The sequence below is a fragment of the Salmo trutta genome, chromosome 7, assembly GCF_901001165.1.
Source record: "Salmo trutta chromosome 7, fSalTru1.1, whole genome shotgun sequence".
NCBI classification, from domain to species: domain Eukaryota; kingdom Metazoa; phylum Chordata; class Actinopteri; order Salmoniformes; family Salmonidae; genus Salmo; species Salmo trutta.
The window spans coordinates 54,401,300-54,429,043 of NC_042963.1; the positions used below are offsets into that span (position 1 = coordinate 54,401,300).

The 27,744-nt window shown below is 45.7% G+C and overlaps 1 protein-coding gene across 1 annotated transcript; it reads left to right on the forward strand.

The window, feature by feature from the left end:
- LOC115197696 (enhancer of mRNA-decapping protein 3) lies at positions 1–26,029 on the forward strand. The gene is made up of 7 exons (XM_029759465.1): positions 1–166; positions 332–496; positions 3,962–4,179; positions 19,563–19,916; positions 22,716–22,869; positions 23,337–23,554; positions 24,452–26,029. Exons 2-7 carry the CDS (start codon positions 333–335, stop codon positions 24,784–24,786), a joined length of 1,443 nt encoding a protein of 480 aa, XP_029615325.1. The 5' UTR covers positions 1–166; position 332; the 3' UTR covers positions 24,787–26,029.
- The last annotated feature ends 1,715 nt before the right edge of the window (positions 26,030–27,744 follow it).

The window sequence follows — 27,744 nt, forward strand, 5'->3', positions numbered from 1 at the left end:
TGAAATGTGTTTGGCTACGCGCACCGGAAGTTGTGCGACGCTAGCTCATGCTTCTGAAACAAAGCTAAAGACGCTTGCTTTGATAATTTTTAATTAATAATAGCCCATTTTGGGCAACTGTTCAAATATTGAATTAAAACAGTCGTTATACGGAATATCACAAAAGGTAGGCTACTTTTCTCCATGAAACAATAAGACATGTATTACCATTCTGAACGAGATAATGAGACCTCGTCGGAGGCCATGTTGTTAGCAAACTGTCAACGTCGGCTAGAATTAGCTAGTTCATATTTCAACTTTAAACTCAAATGTTCTCATGACATCTCTACAGCATGGCTGCAGACTGGTTAGGTAGTCTGGTGTCGATAAACTGCGGTGAAACCCTGGGAGTGTACCAAGGTGAGGTGTCGTCTGTGGACCAGTCCAGCCAGACCATCTCCCTCAAACAGCCCTTCCACAATGGAGTCAAGTGTCCTGTGCCCGAGGTCACATTTAGGTACTACTGTTTATTATTTTCCTGGAAATGATCTTATCTTCATAGAGTTTCCTGAAAGCGTTGTAATACTATGATTTATAATAACTCAATTGTAGGCTAGTGTTGTCACGATACCAGCATTTTTGGTTTAGGTTTAGTATCACGATACAGGATTCATCACGATACAGGGTTCATCACGATACTTGATACCAAGGTAAAAACAAAAAGGTGTATTGGCCAAAGTCAAAGAATGGCACTTGATCCAGATAGAGCTTCTGAGTTAAATAATCAAATTAAATGTATTTATATAGTCCTTCTTACATCAGCTGATATCTCAAAGTGCTGTACAGAAACCCAGCCTAAAAACCCCAAACAGCAAGCAATGCAGGTGTAGAAGCAATATCATTACATTTGACATTTTTGATTTTAGAATGAATGCATTAATACATTAATTAATCAATCATCCAATCAGACTTTTTTTTTTGCCTATCTAACTCCATAACAACATAATGGAAATGTATTTGAATGGTAAATCTCTCTTGATAAACTGGGTAAATCAAGATGTAGTTTAGGCCTATTCACAATACAGGTGAATGCATATTCAGTAGGTGTGCGCATGCAATGAGTTATTGATCTTGCTTTAACTGATTTCATTGGGCTACAGATGAAAAACAATCTGTTTACTTTCTATTGGGGACGGATTTTATTGTGCTGCTCAACAACGTTTGCAATAGCTTATTTTATAAAAGTGTGCGCTGTCTCTAAGACCCATGACGTCATTCACACAAAGTCAGTTCGAGGCTCGAGCAAAGATGGTCTTGACTGAAAGAGACATTAGGCGGGGGAGACTAAGTGAATTTATAAAGTTTTGTAAATCAGCAATATTTTGACTAATGGTTAACGTGTTTTCACAAACAACGTACGAGGGTAGTGAATTGATGTTAGCTTCAGCTGTAAGCTAGCAAGGAAAAGTTAGCCCACAAAGCTGGACGCTACCGGTATGTTCTTGCATTGTAGTGTTCTAGCCTGTACTGGACATTGTTTTGGGAACAGTAATTAACAGTTCCAACATTTCTACATGTCGCGTTGCATTATCAATGATGTATATAAACCCTAGATGGCTGATGCCATGTATTGGCCATTGAGAGCCTTTGAAACCACCGGTCCACCATATTGACCCTCCCCAGTAGGAGTAGGAAATAATGGTTGTTTAGCAACAAAACCTATAGACGGGTTGGTTGTTTAGCAACAGAACCTATAGACGGGTTGGTTGTTTAGCAACAGAACCTTTAGACGGGTTGGTTGTTTAGCAACAGAACCTTTAGACGGGTTGGTTGTTTAGCAACAGAACCTATAGAAGGGTTGGTTGTTTAGCAACAGAACATTTAGACGGGTTGGTTGTTTAGCAACAGAACCTTTAGACGGGTTGGTTGTTTAGCAACAGAACCTTTAGACGGGTTGGTTGTTTAGCAACAGAACCTTTAGACGGGTTGGTTGTTTAGCAACAAAACCTTTAGACGGGTTGGTTGTTTAGCAACAAAACCTTTAGACGGGTTGGTTGTTTAGCAACAAAACCTGCACGTGTGCGACTATGGGGCAAAACAGACAGGGTTTGTTTAGATTGTTGACATGTAAACTATATTTAATCTCTAATGTTTATTGAAATGTAAATAAATGTACACAATGAGGTTGTTTTCTCTTAAATACATCGTTAGTTGTTGGTTAGCTAGCTAACGAATTTTTGCCATATTAGCATTGACTTTAAATCACTCAAAACACCTCAAAACAAGACATGGTATGAAGAAAAAGATTAAACTAGCTGAAACGAGCCACTTATGATTCCCCACGTGGCAGTTTCTTGTCGTTGTTGGTAGCTATCTGTCCGTCCAGAACCGTTTTCGTGATGTTAGCTAATCCATCTAACGCTTCCAAAAATATTTTGTTACAATGGAGGAGATCCAAGATGGCTTCAATACAGCGCCCTCTGTCAGTCATCCAGGGTTAATACACATCACAAGTGGTGACGGTGCCTAGACTCCCAGTGAGTTCGATGGTTCCTTATGGCAGGCTCTCTAGCAATATGGCAGGCTCTCTAGCAATATGGCAGGCTCTCTAGCAATATGGCAGGCTCTCTAGCAATATGGCAGGCTCTCTAGCAATATGGCAGGCTCTCTAGCAATGAGGAAGTGGAGCAAGAGGTATGAACGGTGCTCTCGCTTTTACCGAACGGTGCTCTCGCTTTTACCGAACGGTGCTCTCGCTTTTACCGAACGGTGCTCTCGCTTTTACCGAACGGTGCTCTCGCTTCTACCGAACGGTGCTCTCGCTTCTACCGAATGGTGCTCTCGATCCTCTCAATCAGTAGATGACGTGAAACACATTTGACAGACGTACCGAATGTAACAAGAATTCTACTACCGAACTGTTTTTCATTTTCTAGCATCATTTTAAAGTACATAAGTTTCGGTATAACTTGCAACGCTATTGTAGACGATGCTTGACTTGTGCATGAGCTCACCAGAACTATGTACTCACAACTCAAATGTTCTACTGCTTCTGTTCCACGTCTTATAGAATATTAGCTCAAAAAGGTTGCAGAGTTCCTGAACCTAAATACAAGTCAAACACGGATTTTAGGCGATGGTTAACAAAAAAAAATCTTAGTACTACAAAGCTTTTGGGAAACTTACCCCTCTGTATTTTGCCAATGTGACATAGGGCTACCTGTGCAAACCAACAGTTGATTGTCTGTCTCAGACCCCAGAAGACATGCTGTTTCACACTTCCCTCTTGTCAAATGATACAAATGTACACCGCATTAATTAATTCAGGAGAAAATACCTTCAAAGTTGTCAAACCAATTGCCTTTAGGCTATATCATTGTCTACCAGGGTTGAGATCAATTCTATTTTCACAGTCCAGAATTCCCTGTTGTCTACCACAGTGCCGTGGACATCAGCCTTTATGTGACTGTCTATTCTCCCACAGTGCCGTGGACATCAGCCTTTATGTGACTGTCTATTCTCCCACAGTGCCATGGACATCAGCCTTTATGTGACTGTCTATTCTCCCACAGTGCCGTGGACATCAGCCTTTATGTGACTGTCTTTGACTGTCTATTCTCCCACAGTGCTGTGGACATCAGCCTTTGTGTGACTCTATTCTCCCACAGTGCCGTGGACGTCAGCCTTCGTGACTGTCTATTCTCCCACAGTGCCATGGACATGAGCCTTTGTGTGACTGTCTATTCTCCCACAGTGCCGTGGACATCAGCCTTTATGTGACTCTATTCTCCCACAGTGCCGTGGACGTCAGCCTTTATGTGACTGTCTATTCTCCCACAGTGCCGTGGACATCAGCCTTTGTGTGACTGTCTATGACTGTCTATTCTCCCACAGTGCCGTGGACATCAGCCTTTATGCGACTGTCTATTCTCCCACAGTGCCGTGGACATCAGCCTTTATGTGACTGTCTGTTCTCCCACAGTGCTGTGGACATCAAGGAGCTGAAGGTCCTGGATATAGTGAGTGGTAGAGGTGGTGTGGTTCAGAAGAGCAGCGATCCGGTCTCAGTCCCACACAGAGGACACCATAAGACTCAGGACAGGCTGGCTTCACCGCAACTGCAGTGCTCTAAAAGCTATGGAGATAAACACCTGGACGTGCCAGGCCAGCCCAAGGGTTTCCGACGAAGACACAACTCCTGTAAGTACCAGCACACTGCAGGGTCATGTTCATTAGGCACCAATAGAAACCAGCACACTGCAAGGTCATGTTCATTAGGCACCAATAGAAACCAGCACACTGCAAGGTCATGTTCATTAGGCACCAATAGAAACCAGCACACTGCAAGGTCATGTTCATTAGGCACCAAGTTGGAAGAAAACAGCCTGAAACAGGTTGGGACTAAATAAGACTCAATAGGCTCTTTTTTAACAAAACTAAAGCGATCGTAAATGTAAGCGATGGTGGTAGTACTATATGGGTGCATTCATAAAGTATTCAGACCCCGTCAATTTTTCCATATTTTGTTATGTTACAGCCATATTCTAATATTGAATAAATCGTTTTTTTTGTTTCTCATCAGTATGGGGTATTGTGTATTAGAGGTCGACCGATTGGCCGATTTTTAATTAGGGCCGATTTCAAGTTTTCATAACAATCGGTAATCGGCCTTTTTGGACGCCGATTATGGCCGATTACATTGCAATCCACAAGGAGACTGCGTGGCAGGCTGACCACCTGTTACGCCAGTGTAGCATCAAAAGGACCTTGTGGCTGCAAGGAGCCAAGGTAAGTTGCTAGCTAGCATTAAACTTATCTTATAAAAAAAATTTTAAAAATCATTCTTCACATAATCACTAGTTAACTACACATGGTTGATGTTACTAGGTTAACTAGCTTGTCCTGCGTTGCATATAATCAATGTGGTGCCTGTTAATTTATCATCGAATCACAGCCTACTTCAACTTCGCCAAACGGATGATGATTTAACAAAAGCGCATTTGCGAAAAAAGCACAATTGTTGCACAAATGTACTTAAACATAAACATGCCTTTCTTAAAATCAATACACAAGTATATATATTTTTAAACCTGCATATGTAGTTAAAAGAAATTCATGTTAGCAGGCAATATTAACTAGGGAAAGAAATTGTATCACTTCTCTTGCGTTCAGTGCAAGCAGAGTCAGGGTATATGCAGCAGTTTGGGCTGCCTGGCTCGTTGCGAACTTTGTGAAGACCATTTCTTCCTAACAAAGACCGTAATTAATTTGCCAGAATTGTACATAATTATGACATAACATTGAAGGTTGTGCAATGTAACAGCAATATTTAGACTTAGGGATGCCACCCGTTCGATAAAATGTGTAACGGTTCCGTATTTCACTGAAAGCCTTTATGTGTTTTTTGTTTTTGAAATTATAGTCTCCGGATTTGACCATATTAATGACCAAAGGCCTGTATTTCTGTGTGTTTATTATAGTTAAGTCTATGATTTGATAGAGCAGTCTGACTGATTGGCGGTAGGCAGCAGCAGGCTCGTAAGCATTCATTCAAACAGCACTTTCCTGTGTTTGCCAGCAGCTCTTAGCAATGCTTGAAGCACAGCGCTGTTTATGACTTCAAGCCTATCAACTCCCGAGATTAGACTGGCAATACTATAGTGCCTATAAGAACATCCAATAGTCAAAGGTCTATGAAATACAAACGGTATAGAGAGAAATAGTCCTATAGCTAAGGAACCACCAGCTTTCATATGTTCTCATGTTCTGAGCAAGGAACTTAAACGTTAGCTTTTTTACATGGCACATATTGCACTTTTACTTTCTTCTCCAACACTTTGTTTTTGCATTATTTAAACCAAATTGAACATTTTTCATTATTTATTTGAGACTAAATTTATTTTATGTATTATATTAAGTTAAAATAAGTGTTCATTCAGTATTGTTGTAATTGTCATTATTACATAAAAATCGGCCGATTTAATCGGTATCAGCTTTTTTTGGTGTTCCAATAATCTGTATCGGCGTTGAAAAATCATAATCGGTCGAACTTTATTGTGTACACCCTATAATGACTGATATCACATTTACATAACATCACATTTACATAAGTATTCAGACCCTTTACTCAGTACTTTGTTGAAAGTGCCTTTAGGCAGCGATTACAGCCTCGGCTCTTCTTAGTTATGACACTACAAGCTTGGCACACCTGTATTTGGGGAGTTTCTCCAATTCTTCTCTGCAGATCCTCTCAGTCTCTGTCAGATTGGATGGGGAGCGTCGCTGCACAGCTATTTCCAGGTATCTCCAGAGATGTTCGATCAGGTTCAAGTCCGGCTTCTGGCTGGGCCACTCAAGGTTATTCAGAGACTTGTCCTGAAGCCACTCCTGCGTTGTCTTGGCTGTGTGATTACCGTCGTTGTCCTGTTGGGAGGTGAACCATCGCCCCAGTCTGAGGTCCTGAGCACTCTGAAGCAGGTTTTCATCAAGGATCTCTCTTTACTTTGCTCCGTTCATCTTTCCCTTGATCCTGACTAGTCTCCCAGTCCCTGCCGCTGAAAAACATCCCCACAACATGATGCAGCCACGACCATGCTTCACCATAGGGATGGTGCCAGGTTTCCTCCAGTCGTGAAGCTTGGCATTCAGGCCAAGAAGTTCAATCTTGGTTTCATCAGATCAGAGAATCTTGTTTCTCATGGTCTGAGAGTCCTTTAGGTGCCTTTTGGCAAACTCCAAGTGGGCTGTCATGTGCCTTTTACTGAGGAGTGGCTTCCGTCTGGCCACTCTACCATTAAGGCCTGATTGGTGGAGTGCTGCAGAGATGGTTGTCCTTCTGGAAGGTTCTCCCATCTCCACAGAGGAACTCTGGAGCTCTCAGCGTGACCATCAGGTTCTTGGTCACCTCCTTGACCAAGGCCCTTCTCCCCTGATTGCTCAGTTTGGCTGGGCGGCCAGCTCTAGGAAGAGTCTTGGTGGTTCCAAACTTCTTCCATTTAAGAATGATGGAGGCCACGGTGTTATTGGGGACTTTCAATGCTGCAGAAATGTTTTTTTACTCTTGTTCTGTGCCTCGACACAATCCTGTCTCGGAGCTCTACGAACAATTCCTTTCACCTCATGGTTTGTTTTTGCTCTGACATTCACTGTCAACTGGGGGACCTTATATAGACAGGTGTGTGCCTTTCTAAATCATGTCCAATCTACTGAATTTACCACAGTTGGACTCCAATCAAGTTGTAGAAACATCAAGGATGATCAATAGAAACAGGATGCATCTGGACATATCTCTAAAAACCTGTTTTCGCCTTGTCGTTATGGGGTACTGTGATGTCGTTATGGGGTACTGTGATGTCGTTATGGGGTACTGTGATGTCGTTATGGGGTACTGTGACGTCGTTATGGGGTACTTTGATGTCGTTATGGGGTACTGTGTGTAGATTGATGAGGAACGTGTTATATCATCCATTTTAGAATAAGGCTGTAACCTATATAAATGTGGAAAAAGTGAAGAGGTCTGAATACTTTGGTCCAGGGGTGTGTCAAAAATATATATTTTTTTGCTATTTTCACAACCAGAATTATGAGCGCACTTTCTGTCGGTGGCGTGAAAGTGCTGGATTTGAATGAATAACAAGTTGTAGGTGTGATGAGTGCTCGAGCACTCGCTGGCCAATCAAAGTGTTCCATGGCTTGATACTGCATGCTTTTTGTCTCAAATTCTGTAACTTATTGACAGTCTTTTCGTTGTCGTAAACTCCAATTGATATTATAGTTTATTAAATAAACTAGGGAGGTGACAAAATCTCAATGTTTAAACAGCTAGTTTTTAAATTGGTTTTCCGTTAAAACTATACGAAAAATGGATGAAATTCCATGTGAATTCACAATTCAGCTGCACTGCTGCCAGCAACGGTTTGGGTCTAACGGTGCGTCTCGTTCAGATGGTTAAGCATAGCACCTGTACTACCACTACTGACCTGTACTACCACTACTGACCTGTACTACCACTACTGGACCTGTACTACCACTACTGGACCTGTACTACCACTACTGGACCTGTACTACCACTACTGCACCTGTACTACCACTACTGCACCTGTACTACCACTACTGCACCCGTACTACCACTACTGGACCTGTACTACCACTACTGCACCAGTACTACCACTACTGCACCAGTACTACCACTACTGCACCAGTACTACCACTACTGCACCTGTACTACCATTACTGACCTGTACTACCACTACTACCACTACTGCACCTGTACTACCACTACTGACCTGTACTACCACTACTGACCTGTACTACCACTACTGACCTGTACTACCACTACTTCCATTACTGACCTGTACTACCACTACTGCACCTGTACTACCACTACTGCACCTGTACTACCACTACTACCACTACTGACCTGTACTACCACTACTGGCCTGTACTACCACTACTGCACCTGTACTACCATTACTGGAACTGTACTACCATTACTGGACCTGTACTACCACTACTGACCTGTACTACTGACCTGTACTACTGACCTGTACTACTGACCTGTACTACTGACCTGTACTACCACTACTGACCTGTACTACTGACCTGTACTACCACTACTGGACCTGTACTACCACTACTGGACCTGTACTACCACTACTACCACTACTGACCTGTACTACCACTACTGCACCTGTACTACCACTACTGCACCTGTACTACCACTACTGCACCTGTACTACCACTACTGCACCTGTACTACCACTACTGCACCTGTACTACCACTACTGCACCTGTACTACCATTACTGCACCTGTACTACCACTACTACACCTGTACTACCACTACTGCACCTGTACTACCACTACTGCACCTGTACTACCACTACTGACCTGTACTACCACTACTGCACCTGTACTACTGCACCTGTACTACTGCACCTGTACTACTGCACCTGTACTACTGCACCTGTACTACCCTGTACTACCACTACTGCACCTGTACTACCACTACTGCACCTGTACTACCACTACTGCACCTGTACTACCACTACTGCACCTGTACTACCACTACTGTACCTGTACTACCACTACTGTACCTGTACTACCACTACTGACCTGTACTACCACTACTGCACCTGTACTACCACTACGCACCTGTACTACCACTACGCACCTGTACTACCACTACTGCACCTGTACTACCACTACTGCACCTGTACTACCACTACTGCACCTGTACTACCACTACTGACCTGTACTACCACTACTGACCTGTACTACCACTACTGCACCTGTACTACCACTACTGCACCTGTACTACCACTACTGCACCTGTACTGCTGCACCTGTACTACTGCACCTGTACTACCACTACTACCACTACTGACCTGTACTACCACTACTGGCCTGTACTACCACTACTGGCCTGTACTACCACTACTGCACCTGTACTACCACTACTGACCTGTACTACCACTACTGCACCTGTACTACCACTACTGACCTGTAATACCACTACTGACCTGTAATACCACTACTGACCTGTAATACCACTACTGACCTGTACTACCACTAATGCACCTGTACTACCACTAATGCACCGTACTACCACTACTGACCTGTACTACCACTACTGACCTGTACTACCACTACGACTGCACCTGTACTACCACTACGACTGCACCTGTACTACCACTACGACTGCACCTGTACTACCACTACGACTGCACCTGTACTACCACTACGACTGCACCTGTACTACCACTACGACTGCACCTGTACTACCACTACGACTGCACCTGTACTACCACTACGACTGCACCTGTACTACCACTACGACTGCACCTGTACTACCACTACGACTGCACCTGTACTACCACTACGACTGCACCTGTACTACCACTACGACTGCACCTGTACTACCACTACGACTGCACCTGTACTACCACTACGACTGCACCTGTACTACCACTACGACTGCACCTGTACTACCACTACTACACCTGTACTACCACTACTGCACCTGTACTACCACTACTGCACCTGTACTACCACTACTGACCTGTACTACCACTACTGACCTGTACTACCACTACTGACCTGTACTACCACTACTGACCTGTACTACTGCACCTGTACTACTGCACCTGTACTACTGCACCTGTACTACCACTACTACACCTGTACTACCATTACTGCACCTGTACTACCACTACTGCACCTGTACTACCACTACTGCACCTGTACTACCACTACTGCACCTGTACTACCACTACTGCACCTGTACTACCACTACTGACCTGTACTACCACTACTGACCTGTACTACCACTACTGACCTGTACTACTGCACCTGTACTACTGCACCTGTACTACTGCACCTGTACTACCACTACTGCACCTGTACTACCACTACTGCACCTGTACTACCACTACTGCACCTGTACTACCACTACTGCACCTGTACTACCACTACTGCACCTGTACTACCACTACTGCACCTGTACTACCACTACTGCACCTGTACTACCACTACTGCACCTGTACTACCACTACTGCACCTGTACTACCACTACTGCACCTGTACTACCATTACTGGACCTGTACTACTGACCTGTACTACCACTACTGACCTGTACTACTGACCTGTACTACCACTACTGACCTGTACTACTGACCTGTACTACCACTACTGACCTGTACTACTGCACCTGTACTACTGCACCTGTACTACCACTACTCCACCTGTACTACCACTACTGTACCTGTACTACCACTACTGCACCTGTACTACCACTACTGCACCTGTACTACCACTACTGCACCTGTACTACCACTACTGACCTGTACTACCACTACTGACCTGTACTACCACTACTGCACCTGTACTACCACTACTGCACCTGTACTACCACTACTGCACCTGTACTACCACTACTGCACCTGTACTACCACTACTGCACCTGTACTACCACTACTGCACCTGTACTACCACTACAGCACCTGTACTACCACTACTGCACCTGTACTACCACTACTGGACCTGTACTACCACTACTGGACCTGTACTACCACTACTGGACCTGTACTACCACTACTGGACCTGTACTACCACTACTGACCTGTACTACTGACCTGTACTACCACTACTGACCTGTACTACTGACCTGTACTACCACTACTGACCTGTACTACTGACCTGTACTACCACTACTGGACCTGTACTACCACTACTGGACCTGTACTACCACTACTACCACTACTGACCTGTACTACCACTACTGGCCTGTACTACCACTACTGGCCTGTACTACCACTACTGACCTGTACTACCACTTACATTTACATTACATTTAAGTCATTTAGCAGACGCTCTTATCCAGAGCGACTTACAAATTGGTGCATTCACCTATAATATCCAGTAGAACAACCACTTTATAATAGTGCATCTAAATCTTTTAAAGGGGGGGGGGGTTAGAAGGATTACTTTATCCTGTCCCAGGTATTCCTTAAAGAGGTGGGGTTTCAGGTGTCTCCGGAAGGTGGTGATTGACTCCGCTGTCCTGGCATCGTGAGGGAGCTTGTTCCACCATTGGGGTGCCAGAGCAGCGAACAGTTTTGACTGGGCTGAGCGGGAACTGTGCTTCCTCAGAGGTAGGGAGGCAAGCAGGCCAGAGGTGGATGAACGCAGTGTCCTTGTTTGGGTGTAGGGCCTGATCAGAGCCTGAAGGTACGGAGGTGCCGTTCCCCTCACAGCTCCGTAGGCAAGCACCATGGTCTTGTAGCGGATGCGAGCTTCAACTGGAAGCCAGTGGAGAGAGCGGAGGAGCGGGGTGACGTGAGAGAACTTGGGAAGGTTGAACACCAGACGGGCTGCGGCGTTCTGGATGAGTTGTAGGGGTTTGATGGCACAGGCAGGGAGCCCAGCCAACAGCGAGTTGCAGTAATCCAGACGGGAGATGACAAGTGCCTGGATTAGGACCTGCGCCGCTTCCTGTGTGAGGCAGGGTCGTACTCTGCGAATGTTGTAGAGCATGAACCTACAGGATCGGGTCACCGCCTTGATGTTAGTGGAGAAGGACAGGGTGTTGTCCAGGATCACGCCAAGGTTCTTAGCACTCTGGGAGGAGGAGACAAGGGAGTTGTCAACCGTGATGGCGAGATCATGGAACGGGCAGTCCTTCCCCGGGAGGAAGAGCAGCTCCGTCTTGCCGAGGTTCAGCTTGAGGTGGTGATCCGTCATCCACACTGATATGTCTGCCAGACATGCAGAGATGCGATTCGCCACCTGGTTGTCAGAAGGGGGAAAGGAGAAGATTAATTGTGTGTCGTCTGCATAGCAATGATAGGAGAGACCGTGTGAGGATATGACAGAGCCAAGTGACTTGGTGTATAGCGAGAATAGGAGAGGGCCTAGAACAGAGCCCTGGGGGACACCAGTGGTGAGAGCACGTGGTGCGGAGACAGATTCTCGCCACGCCACCTGGTAGGAGCGACCTGTCAGGTAGGACGCAATCCAAGCGTGGGCCGCGCCGGAGATGCCCAGCTCGGAGAGGGTGGAGAGGAGGATCTGATGGTTCACAGTATCAAAGGCAGCAGATAGGTCTAGAAGGATGAGAGCAGAGGAGAGAGAGTTAGCTTTAGCAGTGCGGAGAGCCTCCGTGACACAGAGAAGAGCCGTCTCAGTTGAATGCCCAGTCTTGAAACCTGACTGATTAGGATCAAGAAGGTCATTCTGAGAGAGATAGCAGGAGAGCTGGCCAAGGACGGCACGTTCAAGAGTTTTGGAGAGAAAAGAAAGAAGGGCTACTGGTCTGTAGTTGTTGACATCGGAGGGATCGAGTGTAGGTTTTTTCAGAAGGGGTGCAACTCTCGCTCTCTTGAAGACGGAAGGGACTTAGCCAGCGGTCAAGGATGAGTTGATGAGCGAGGTGAGGTAGGGGAGAAGGTCTCCGGAAATGGTCTGGAGAAGAGAGGAGGGGATAGGGTCAAGTGGGCAGGTTGTTGGGCGGCCGGCCGTCACAAGACGCGAGATTTCATCTGGAGAGAGAGGGGAGAAAGAGGTCAAAGCACAGGGTAGGGCAGTGTGAGCAGGACCAGCGGTGTCGCTTGACTTAGCAAACGAGGATCGGATGTCGTCAACCTTCTTTTCAAAATGGTTGACGAAGTCATCCGCAGTGAGGGAGGAGGGGGGGGGGAGGGGGAGGAGGATTCAGGAGGGAGGAGAAGGTAGCAAAACGCTTCCTAGGGTTAGAGGCAGATGCTTGGAATTTAGAGTGGTAGAAAGTGGCTTTAGCAGCAGAGACAGAAGAGGAAAATGTAGAGAGGAGGGAGTGAAAGGATGCCAGGTCCGCAGGGAGGCGAGTTTTCCTCCATTTCCGCTCGGCTGCCCGGAGCCCTGTTCTGTGAGCTCGCAGTGAGTCGTCGAGCCACGGAGCAGGAGGGGAGGACCGAGCCGGCCTGGAGGATAGGGGACAGAGAAAATCAAAGGATGCAGAGAGGGAGGAGAGGAGGGTTGAGGAGGCAGAATCAGGAGATAGGTTGGAGAAGGTTTGAGCAGAGGGAAGAGATGATAGGATGGAAGAGGAGAGAGTAGCGGGAGAGAGAGAGCGAAGGTTGGGACGGCGCAATACCATCCGAGTAGGGGCAGAGTGAGAAGTTTTTGATGAGAGCGAGAGGGAAAAGGATACAAGGTAGTGGTCGGAGACTTGGAGGGGAGTTGCAATGAGATTAGTGGAAGAACAGCATCTAGTAAAGATGAGGTCAAGCGTATTGCCTGCCTTGTGAGTAGGGGGGGGAGGTGAGAGGGTGAGGTCAAAAGAGGAGAGGAGTGGAAAGAAGGAGGCAGAGAGGAATGAGTCGAAGGTAGACGTGGGGAGGTTAAAGTCACCCAGAACTGTGAGAGGTGAGCCATCCTCAGGAAAGGAACTTATCAAGGCGTCAAGCTCATTGATGAACTCTCCAAGGGAACCTGGAGGGCGATAAATGATGAGGATGTTAAGCTTGAAAGGGCTGGTAACCGTGACAGCATGGAATTCAAATGAGGAGATAGACAGATGGGTCAGGGGAGAAAGAGAGAATGTCCACTTGGGAGAGATGAGGATTCCAGTGCCACCACCCCGCTGGCTCGATGCTCTAGGGGTATGCGAGAACACGTGGGCAGACGAGGAGAGAGCAGTAGGAGTAGCAGTGTTATCTGTGGTGATCCATGTTTCCGTCAGCGCCAGGAAGTCTAGGGACTGGAGGGTAGCATAGGCTGAGATGAACTCTGCCTTGTTGGCCGCAGACCGGCAGTTCCAGAGGCTGCCGGAGACCTGGAACTCCACGTGGGTCGTGCGCGCTGGGACCACCAGGTTAGATTGGCAGCGGCCACGCGGTGTGGAGCGTTTGTATGGCCTGTGCAGAGGGGAGAGAACAGGAATAGACAGACACATAGTTGACAAGCTACAGAAGAGGCTACGCTAATGCAAAGGAGATTGGAATGACAAGTGGACTACACGTCTCGAATGTTCAGAAAGTTAAGCTTACGTTGCAAAAAATCTTATTGACTAAAATGACGAAAATGATACAGTACTGCTGGCTGGTGGAGTAGGCTAGCTAGCAGTGGCCTGTACTACCACTACTGACCTGTACTACCACTACTGCACCTGTACTACCACTACTGCACCTGTACTACCATTACTGACCTGTACTACCACTACTGCACCTGTACTACCACTACTGCACCTGTACTACCATTACTGCACCTGTACTACCATTACTGCACCTGTACTACCATTACTGCACCTGTACTACCACTACTGCACCTGTACTACCACTACTGCACCTGTACTACCATTACTGCACCTGTACTACCATTACTGCACCTGTACTACCATTACTGCACCTGTACTACCATTACTGCACCTGTACTACCACTACTGACCTGTACTACCACTACTGACCTGTACTACCACTACTACACCTGTACTACCATTACTGCACCTGTACTACCACTACTGACCTGTACTACCACTACTGACCTGTACTACTGCACCTGTACTACTGCACCTGTACTACCACTACTGCACCTGTACTACCACTACTGCACCTGTACTACCAGTACTGCACCTGTACTACCACTACTACCACTACTGACCTGTACTACCACTACTGCACCTGTACTGCTGCACCTGTACTACTGCACCTGTACTACCACTACTGACCTGTACTACCACTACTACCACTACTGACATGTACTACCACTACTGACCTGTACTGGCCTGTACTACCACTACTGGCCTGTACTACCACTACTGCACCTGTACTACCACTACTGCACTACCACTACTGACCTGTACTACCACTACTGCACCTGTACTACCACTACTGACCTGTACTACCAATACTGCACCTGTACTACCACTACTGCACCTGTACTACCACTACTGCACCTGTACTACCACTACTGCACCTGTACTACCACTACTGACCTGGGATACCACTACTGACCTGTACTACCACTACTGACCTGTTCTACCACTACTGACCTGTACTACCACTACTACTGCACCTGTACTACCACTACTGACCTGTACTACCACTACTGCACCTGTACTACCACTACTGCAGCTGTACTACCACTACTGCACCTGTACTACCACTACTGCACCTGTACTACCACTACTGACCTGTACTACCACTACTGACCTGTACTACCACTACTACTGCACCTGTACTACCACTACTGACCTGTACTACCACTACTACTGCACCTGTACTACCACTACTGACCTGTACTACCACTACTACTGCACCTGTACTACCACTACTGACCTGTACTACCACTACTACTGCACCTGTACTACCACTACTACTGCACCTGTACTACTACTACTACTGACCTGTACTACCACTACTGACCTGTACTACCGCTACTGACCTGTACTACCGCTACTGACCTGTACTACCGCTACTGCACCTGTACTACCACTACTGGACCTGTACTACCACTACTGGACCTGTACTACCACTACTGGACCTGTACTACCACTACTGGACCTGTACTACCACTACTGGACCTGTACTACCACTACTGCACCTGTACTACCACTACTGGACCTGTACTACCACTACTGGACCTGTACTACCACTACTGGACCTGTACTACCACTACTGCACCTGTACTACCACTACTGCACCTGTACTACCACTACTGCACCTGTACTACCACTACTGCACCTGTACTACCACTACTACTGCACCTGTACTACCACTACTACCACTACTGACCTGTACTACCACTACTGACCTGTACTACCACTACTGCACCTGTACTACCACTACTACTGCACCTGTACTACCACTACTACTGCACCTGTACTACCACTACTACTGCACCTGTACTACCACTACTACTGCACCTGTACTACCACTACTACTGACCTGTACTACCACTACTGACCTGTGCTACCACTACTGACCTGTACTACCACTACTACCACTACTGACCTGTACTACCACTACTGACCTGTACTACCACTACTACCACTACTGACCTTTACTACCACTACTGACCTGTACTACCTGTACTACCACTACTGACCTGTACTACCACTACTGACCTGTACTACCACTACTGGACCTGTACTACCACTACTGGACCTGTATTACCACTACTGGACCTGTATTACCACTACTGGACCTGTATTACCACTACTGGACCTGTATTACCACTACTGGACCTGTATTACCACTACTGGACCTGTATTACCACTACTGGACCTGTATTACCACTACTACCACTACTGGACCTGTACTACCACTACTGACCTGTACTACCACTACTGGACCTGTACTACCACTACTACCACTACTGACCTGTACTACCACTACTGACCTGTACTACAACTACTGACCTGTTCTACCACTACTACCACTTCTGACCTGTATTACCACTACTGACCTGTACTACCACTACTGACCTGTACTACCACTACTGACCTGTACTACCACTAGTGACCTGTACTACCACTACTGACCTGTACTACCACTAGTGACCTGTACTACCACTGCTGGCCTGTACTACCACTACTGCACCTGTACTACCACTACTGCACCTGTACTACCACTACTGCACCTGTACTACCACTACTGGACCTGTACTACCACTACTGGACCTGTACTACCACTACTGGACCTGTGCTACCACTACTGGACCTGTACTACCACTACTGACCTGTACTACCACTACTGGACCTGTACTACCACTACTGACCTGTACTACCACTACTACACCTGTACTACCACTACTGACCTGTACTACAACTACTGACCTGTTTTACCACTACTACCACTTCTGACCTGTATTACCACTTCTGACCTGTATTACCACTAATGACCTGTACTACCACTACTGCACCTGTACTACCACTACTGACCTGTACTACCACTACTGGCCTGCACTACCACTACTGCACCTGTACTACCACTACTGCACCTGTACTACCACTACTGCACCTGTACTACCACTACTGCACCTGTACTACCACTACTGCACCTGTACTACCACTACTGACCTGTACTACCACTACTGCACCTGTACTACCACGACTGGACCTGTACTACCACGACTGGACCTGTACTACCACTACTGACCTGTACTACCACTACTGGACCTGTACTACCACTACTGGACCTGTACTACCACGACTGGACCTGTACTACCACTACTGGACCTGTACTACCACTACTACCACTACTGGACCTGTACTACCACTACTACCACTACTGGACCTGTACTACCACTACTGGACCTGTACTACCACTACTGGACCTGTACTACCACTACTGACCTGTACTACCACTACTACACCTGTACTACCACTACTGCACCTGTACTGAGCCCTAGGACCATGCCTCGGGACTACCTGGCATGATGACTCCTTGCTGTCCCCAGTCCACCTGGCCATGCTGCTGCTCCAGTTTCAACTGTTCTGCCTGCGGCTACGGAACCCTGACCTGTTCACCGGACATGCTTGTTGCACCCTCGACAACTACAATGATTATTATTATTTGACCATGCTGGTCATTTATGAACATTTTAATATCTTGACCATGTTCTGTTATAATATCCACCCTGCACAGCCAGAAGAGGACTGGCCACCCCTCATAGCCTGGTTCCTCTCTAGGTTTCTTCCTAGGTTTTGGCCTTTCTAGGGAGTTTTTCCTAGGGAGTTTTTCCTAGCCACCGTGCCTCTTTCACATGCATTGCTTGCTGTTTGGGGTTTTAGGCTGGGTTTCTGTACAGCACTTTGAGATTTCAGCTGATATACGAAGGGCTATATAAATAAATTTGATTTGATTTGTACTACCACTACTGCACCTGTACTACCACTACTGACCTGTACTACCACTACTGCACTACCACTACTGCACCTGTATTACCACTACTGGACCTGTACTACCACTACTGGACCTGTACTACCACTACTGGACCTGTACTACCACTACTGGACCTGTACTACCACTACTGACCTGTACTACCACTACTGACCTGTACTACCACTACTGCACCTGTACTACCACTACTGACCTGTACTACCACTACTGACCTGTACTACCACTACTGCACCTGTACTTCCACTACTGGACCTGTACTACCACTACTGGACCTGTACTACCACTACTGGACCTGTACTACCACTACTGCACCTGTACTACCACTACTGCACCTGTACTACCACTACTGTACCTGTACTAGTTACCATTTTTATGTCTCGGCATGTATTTTGAAGTTGCTCACTAGCATTAGCTAACGCTAGTTAGCATTGGCTTGCAAAACTACCTCTAACTTCCTTCATACTGGATGCAGTGACATAAAAATGGTATCTACAAATTAATCTCACTCTCGGGAAGTAGATCCGGCACTGTGGTCACAGCTGGTCATTTTTATAATAAGGTTGGTAGGAACATATAAAATCATTGTGGAAATCTGTTGCAGCTCAAGTCGACTACAAAACCCACAATGCAATGCGCTCTATGGGCTGGCTAGCTAGCAAGCAAACGTAGCTTCACACAATAATATCAAGGTCAATATCAGCATGTGAAGTAGCTAGTTAGTGCAGTTTATTTAGGTGATTTTACAGCTATCAATTTAGGAATCTACAGTCTCATCGTGTTAATTCGCAACGGCCATACAACGGCACCATGCAATGCACCTTGGGACTGAAGAGGCAGACAAATAGGAGAAATGTAGTGGGCCCTCTGTTAAATTACACATTTCTCGAGGTAGGAATATTGTATAAAAATATGATCAATGGCTCATTTTGAGAAAAGACAAACTCCCACGTTATGACATCGGCCAGTTTTGAAATCTAACCTTTATGATAGACATTATAACAACATTACAACAACATTATAACAACATTATAACAACATTATAACAACATTATAACAACATTACAACAACATTATAACAACATTATAACAACATAACATTCAAAATGGGTGATACAAATTAGGATGGTAGTTGAATGAAAAATCATTTCATTTCCTCATTGCATATTGTATCAGCTTTCTAAACTCCTTTTTTGTTTTGGTCTCACAGGGTCGTCCAGTAGTCGGGGCGCCAACCAGGTCACCCCGAAGAAGAACGTCGTGAAGAACGGAGGTGGTGGTCAGAGGCAGCACAGGGACGATGAGTGTTTCGGGGACAATATGGACGATGGGCTTGACACAGACTTTGACTTCGAGGGGAACCTGGCTCTTTTCGACAAAGCTGCCGTGTTCTCACAGATCGCCGGGTCAGATCGCCGCGGTAACGGGGCCCGGTCGCGCGGTACGCCTCAAGAGCAGCAGCCGTCGTCGCAATACCGCCACGACAAGAACATTCTAGAGACCAAACCTGTGGTTTACAGGCAGATAGCTGTCCCACAGCCTGGGGCCAAAGAGTATTGCACTGGTATGCATCTTCTCTTTTCTGCACATGGCACCTACTACCATACCCTGTTCAAAGGCACTTAAGTATTTTGTCTTGCCCACTCACACTCTGAATGGCACACATACACAGTCCATGTCTTCATACTTAAAAAGAAATCTCCTCCCCTTCCGTCTCCACTGATTTTTGAAGTGGAGACAAGTGACATCAATCAGGGATCATAGCTTTCACCTGGTCAGTCTTTGTCATGGAAAGAGCAGTTGTTCTTAATGTTTTGCGCACTCAGTGTATATACACAAATTACACAATACATGAAAAGCAACCACAACGCACGAAAAACAGAACACAATCATATGGGGGGAAAAACCCCACTTTCTTCAGTTTAAAGGCTCTATAACATCTGCTAGAGCCACCAACGTTAACCTGTTGAGGATCTTATCCCGATCTTATCCCGGTATTGGGATTCATTGTCATGTGACCATGGCGGGGAATTCAAAACTGCAAGAGTAATCATTTCAAAAAATCAAATAATCAACTATTTTCCTCCATTTGAAAGATATATCTCCTAAATCTAACCACGCTGTCCGATTTTCAGAGGCATTACGGAGAATGCATAAAGTTAGGTTATGTGAGGAGAGTACATTGACAATAGCTGCGTGTAATGTTTAGCCAATTCAAAGAAGGGCATCAACAGACAGAAAACTAGCTAGAATTATGCACTTACCTTTGACAATCTGCATCAGATGACACTCATAGGACATTATGTTATACAATACATGCATTTTTAGTTCCATCAAGTTCATATTTATATCCAAAAACAGCATTTACAGTCGCGGTGAAATTCAGAATTTTTTTCGGCTCGAATGCACCCAGTGAATCCAGCATTACAAATCACGGAATTACTATTCGAAAACATTGGTAAATTATAATATTGTCATTCAAAGAATAATATATTATCATCTCGTAATTGCTACCGAAGGGCCAGATCTCAAAATAACTTTACTGGGAAATCACATTTTGTATAAACTGGGTACTATGCTAACAACAATAAGCTATATGCTAAGCTAAGCTAAGCTATACCGTTAGCATTAGCATCATCTAATATCGATAATAACATTCTAAATATCCCCTTACCTTTGATTATCTCCATCAGAAGGCGCTGCCAGAGATCCCAGGTCCAGAACAAATGTGGTTTCTTTTGACAAAGTTCATAATTTATGTCCAAATAGTTAGCGTTCAGTAGGCTCCCACAAAATGAGGTGGGCAGTGTAAAGTCACGTCGAAAAACTAAAGAAAACCTAGTAAATAATCTATTTACGTTTGTTTAAACATGTCAAACGTTGTTTAGCACTAATCTTTTGTTCCATTTTTAACGTGAAACATCAGTAAACATCAGTAATATTTTCACACAACCTATCAAGTGTCTAGAATAAACGATAATGACAAAGGCACTCTTCTCAGATTCATGCGCAGGCGCAAAAAATGAAGTGATGACGTGTCAACTTGTAAGCTTTCTAATTCGGTGTGTATTTATCACAGATGCTTCAAACAACTTTCTAAAGATCGTTGACATCTAGTGGAAGCAGTAGGAGTTGCGAACTGAATCCTTTCTCACTGTGGTATCTTTAAAACAATGACACTAAATAGTACAGTCACAAAATTCTCTTTTTTTTTAATCTATTTTTCACAGGTTTTTGCCTGCAATATGAGTTTTGTTATACTTACAGACACCATTCAAACTGTTTTAGAAAATTCAGAGTGTTTTCTATCCGAATGTGTTAATAATATGCATATCCTAGCTTCTGAGTTGGTGTAGGAGGCAGTTAAAAATGGGCACATATTTCTTTCAAAATTCTCAATACTGCCCCCGTGGCCCGTAGAGGTTAAAGACTTTTAGAGATCATTCCACATGAGAAGCGCTACATTTTTTTTTTAAAGCAGAATTACTGAACTTGGTTGAGATGGAAGGGATTTATTTAGTGTTTTATTTAACTTTTATTTAACTAGGCAAGTCAGTTAAAGAACAAATTCTTATTTACAATGACGGGCCTACATGTAAAGCCTCCGCCAGCCAAACCCTCGCCTAACCCGGACGACGCTGGGCCAATTGTGCGCCACCCTATGGTACGTCCAATCACGGCCGGTTGTGATACAGACCCGTGATCGAACCCGGGTCTGTAGTGACGCAAGGCACCGCTGCACCACTCGGGAGATCTCCAGGGTTAGCGATCCCTGAATCCGGGTTCTGGTAACTTCTTATACATCTGAGGGTTAACAATGAGGTACGGTATGGAGGGAGTTTCATGCAAGAGGCTCTTTTTATAGACAGAAATATCTAGGAGACTTCAAGGAGGGCCAGCCTACTTTTTGATACAAAATGCAATGTGTACTGATCCTATCGCCCGTAATAAAGCACAATGCGCTATGATAAACTGCATCCAATGGCTTCAATACAGTGGCAGCTACATTCATATAGATGGTTAGTGTTGGACTAGTAACCGAAAGGTTGCAAGATTGAATCTCCGAGCTGACAAGGTAAAAATCTGTCGTTCTGCCCCCTGAACGAGGCAGTTAACCCACTGTTCCTAGGGCATCATTGAAAATAAGAATTTGTTCTTTTAACTGACTCGCCTGGTTAAATAAAGGTAAAATAAAAAAATAGATGAGAGAACTGTCATTTGTGCTGTCGGTTGCTATCGCTTTTTCTAACCAAGGAGAAGCAGAAGATGGAAAAGAAAGAAATATCAACAGTATTTAAACTTCTGAAGTGTTTACCTGTCTGTGATTAGCAGCCAATGGTTTACTCTCTGTGTTTCTCCGTAGACTCAGGCCTGGTGGTGCCCAGTATTTCCTACGAGCTGCACAAGCGTCTGTTGTCAGTAGCTGAACGTTATGGCCTCTCATTGGAGAGGAGGCTGGAGATGACAGGTGTGTGTGCCAGTCAGATGGCCTTGACGCTGCTGGGCGGGCCCAACAGGTAAGAAGCACACAACCTTGGACACCATTACACTCAGACATAAACATTTTGTCAGCCATTTTGAGATCTCAAGAAGTACTCTAAATGAGTCCATGTCCCAGACAATCTGTTTTGTAGACCTGAGTATTTACAACAATTCAAAATGAATGGAAAGATGATCACCGTGCTAGTTACAGACTTCTAATGCTTATTTTGTCCACTTATTTCATGTTGTACAGATTTTATCAGACTTAAGTTAAATGGTTTATTGATTTGTATCCAATATTTATTGCTAGACACCAAAAAAATACAGAATAATTGTATGATACATGTTCCCTCCAGACTGACCCCTTAAGAAGGTAAACGAGCAGCCCATGGTGGCCCCACTCTGTGGCCCTTGTTTCCAGGTGGGCCCGGGGCATCACATCCTGTCTCTGCTCCCTTCCCTCCAGACTTCAAGCCTAACCCTAACCTTTCATTCATTACAGACTGACCCCTAAGAATGTGCACCAGCGGCCCACTGTGGCCTTACTCTGTGGGCCTCACGTCCAGGGGGCCCAGGGCATCAGCTGTGCTCGTCACCTGGCCAACCACGAGGTGGAGGTCATACTGTTCCTGCCTAACTTTGTCAAGATGCTGGATGCTGTCTCCAGCGAGATCACCCTTTACACCAAGACGGAGGGCAAACAGGTCTCCAGTGTTAAAGGTGACGTATCAGCTATTGAATAAATGATGATCAAATCACATTTTATTTGTCACATACACATGGTTAGCAGATGTTAATGCGAGTGTAGCGAAATGCTTGTGCTTCTAGTTCCGACCGTGCAGTAATATCTAACAAGTAATCTACCAATTCCACAACAACTACCTTGTACACACAAGTGGAAAGGAACGAATACGAATATGTACATAAAAATATATAAATGAGTGATGGCTGAACGGCATAGACAAGATGCAGTAGATGGTATAGAATACAGTATATACATATGAGATGAGTAATGTAGGGTATGTAAACATTATATAAAGTGGCATTGTTTAAAGTGACTAGTGATACCTTTATTAAGTCTATTTATTTAAGTGGCCAGAGATTTGAGTCTGTATGTTGTCAGCAGCCTCTCTATGTTAGTGAAGGCTGTTTAACAGTCTGATGGCCTTGAGATAGAAGCTGTTTTTCAGTCTCAATGAGCTGCTGTTATCGAATGGTAGATCTCCAACTAGCTCTCCCTCTACAAGACAGAGGGGAAACCCTTCTCCAGTATTAAAGGTGCGGGACGGATATGTCTTCTGTGTCATGGCGTTTAGGGTTAGTCGGTGTTATGTAATGGTAGGGTCAGGGCATTATGAATACAGTTGTTGTTTTGTTTGCAATCTGCTCCTGTTTGTCTTTATCATCAGGTATGAGTAAGCACTCTCTGTAAAGTTTATGCAGTCATCTAAGGGACGGTTTCCCAGTCCAGGTTTCCCGATTTCAGACCCAGGTTATACCTAGTCCTGGACTGAAAAGCAATTTTAATCTAGGTCTAGGGTTAATCTGTATAGGGGGGGAAAAAAGCATCCCTGAATGTTAACCTAAAGTGACAAATGTTTTCTTGTCACCTCCCAGAGCTTCCAGACAGCCCTGTGGACCTTATCATCAACTGCCTGGACTGTCACGAGAACACCTTCCTTATGGACCATCCGTGGTACCAGGCCGCTGTAGACTGGGCCAACCAGAACAGAGCTCCCGTGCTCAGCCTGGATCCTCCAGTCAGCGGACAGGGCCACGCCGTAGAAGCCAAGTGGACACTGTCTCTGGGTCTGCCGTTACCGCTGTCAGAGGGAGTAGGAAGGGTTTACCTGTGTGATATTGGGGTTCCCCGACAGGTGTTCCAGGAAGTTGGGATCAAGTATCATTCTCCGTTCGGTTGTAAATTTGTGGTGCCGTTGCACTCTGCGTAATTGAAGGTTTCGAATTACACATCGACTCTTGGGCGCGTCCTACATCTCTTGGGCGTACCCTACGTTTTGTTCTGAAAAGTAATTTGAACTATGTTTAACTGGACTGCAATGACCTTTGACCTTCCGATTTGAACTTTGAGCTCTCTAACTGACCATTCAGGGTAGTGTTCACTATGTGCAAAACGAAAGAAAACTCCGAAATGAAATGAAACGGGGGGAAGTTAGTATCTGAAGTTAAGAAAAGCTTGTTGGAGTGCCCTGATGAACACAACCCCGGGTTTGGGGGGATTGACTACAAGCAAGCCTTAAATTCCTGACTTTTAACTTAAGTGTTAAAAATCATTTATCCTTTTTATTACTAATGACTCTCGAGAAGACTTGTCCAATAGATACATTCATACAACACTTTTCCAGGATTTGAACCAAGGAATGAGAGAAGTATGATGATGACATCCCTGAGACATGGCTGGAAACTCCTATGACCATATCCTTTTACAGTATAGACTATATCCTCAGACAATGTTGGGTCCGGAAACCATGAAAGGAAAAACTAACCAACAGTCCTGCTGCCGATGCGGAGAACCCATTTCATCCAGATCGGCAACCTCAGTTTCTGTGAAGGGTAAGCAGGTCATCGCTAGATGTACTGTCTTGGGGTAACAGTTAAGTGATTCAACATCAAGAATGGCACCATAGAAGAAGTCCTGGTGTTAATACAGTGACTGGGCTCAACATTCTCGGAGGCTTTAGAGGGGGAAAAAACAAGGAAATACCATCTCAGTGTTGGAGAATCTGGAGAACCCCCCCAGGAAATACCATCTCAGTGTTGGAGAATCTGGAGAACCCCCCCAGGAAATACCATCTCAGTGTTGGAGAACCCCCCCCAGGAAATACCATCTCAGTGTTGGAGAATCTGGAGAACCCCCCCAGGAAATACCATCTCAGTGTTGGAGAAACGTTGGACGTCACCGGCCCAGGGGGCTGTCCCAGTCCAGGGGAGGAAATACGCTGCGGACAGGAACCTTCACAGGCCTAAGGCGTCTACAGCCATGTCTCAGGGCAACAGGATTACTATGTTTAGATGTGATCTCGGAACTATTGTCTTTTTAACTTTTCTTTTATGTAAAAATGTTCTGTAATGTCATGAAATATAATGTTATGTTGCTAAGTAATGGTTGTCATGGTAAGGTCATGGCATGTTATTTTCTGATAATGTGATGAGTATAAAGGGTGCCTCAGATCACTCTCTGTTGGTGTCTTGGTACTACAGTATGATGAAGAACAAGCCTGAGCCTATTGGCCGAGGACTGACGGCCTGAGCCTATTGGCCGAGGACGGACGGACGGCCTGAGCCTATTGGCCGAGGACGGACGGACGGACGGCCTGAGCCTATTGGCCGAGGACGGACGGACGGCCTGAGCCTATTGGCCGAGGACGGACGGACGGACGGCCTGAGCCTATTGGCCGAGGACGGACGGACGGACGGACGGCCTGAGCCTATTGGCCGAGGACGGACGGACGGACGGCCTGAGCCTATTGGCCGAGGACGGACGGACGGCCTGAGCCTATTGGCCGAGGACGGACGGACGGACGGCCTGAGCTTATTGGACGGACGGACGGACGGACGGACGGACGGCCTGAGCCTATTGGCCGGACGGACGGACGGCCTGAGCCTATTGGCCGAGGACGGACGGACGGACGGCCTGAGCCTATTGGCCGAGGACGGACGGACGGACGGACGGACGGCCTGAGCCTATTGGCCGAGGACGGACGGACGGACGGACGGACGGACGGCCTGAGCCTATTGGCCGAGGACGGACGGACGGACGGACGGACGGCCTGAGCCTATTGGCCGAGGACGGACGGACGGACGGACGGACGGCCTGAGCCTATTGGCCGAGGACGGACGGACGGACGGACGGACGGCCTGAGCCTATTGGCCGAGGACGGACGGACGGACGGACGGACGGACGGCCTGAGCCTATTGGACGGACGGACGGACGGCCTGAGCCTATTGGCCGAGGACGGACGGACGGACGGACGGCCTGAGCCTATTGGCCGAGGACGGACGGACTGAGCCTATTGGACGGACGGACGGCCTGGGCCTATTGGCCGAGGACGGACGGACGGCCTGGGCCTATTGGCCGAGGACGGCACAGGAAAGGTTGGAGGGATGTTTTGCTCAGTCCTATTACAAAGACTCCACCTATTACGTCCTCTCTTAGTGAAAGTTGTGTGAAAACACTCATGCAAAAATGTTACCTGCAAGATGTCTGCTTTCTTTGGTATGTAAAGAGAGTGAGATGGACTCACTTCCTGGACATGGTCCTCTATCTTCTGCCTCCTGGACTTTCTTTGGACAGTCTTTACACTTGCCTAAACCAAATGTCAATCAGTCTATAAAACTATGCTACAATTTGCATCATTCTACTACCTGCACTTGAAGTGACTGCTGTGCAAAGAGGATATGTCTATTAGAATTAGAGGATATGTCTATTAGAATTAGAGGATATGTCTTTATTAGAATTAGAGGATATGTCTATTAGAATTAGAGGATATGTCTTTATTAGAATTAGAGGATATGTCTATTAGAATTAGAGGATATGTCATTAGAATTAGAGGATATGTCTATTAGAATTAGAGGATATGTCTATTAGAATTAGAGGATATGTCTATTAGAATTAGAGGATATGTCTATTAGAATTAGAGGATATGTCTATTAGAATTAGAGGATATGTCTATTAGAATTAGAGGATATGTCTATTAGAATTAGAGGATATGTCTATTAGAATTAGAGGATATGTCTTTATTAGAATTAGAATTAGAGGATATGTCTATTAGAATTAGAGGATATGTCTTTATTAGAATTAGAGGATATGTCTTTATTAGAATAAGAGGATATGTCTTTATTAGAATTAGAGGATATGTCTATTAGAATTAGAGGATATGTCTATTAGA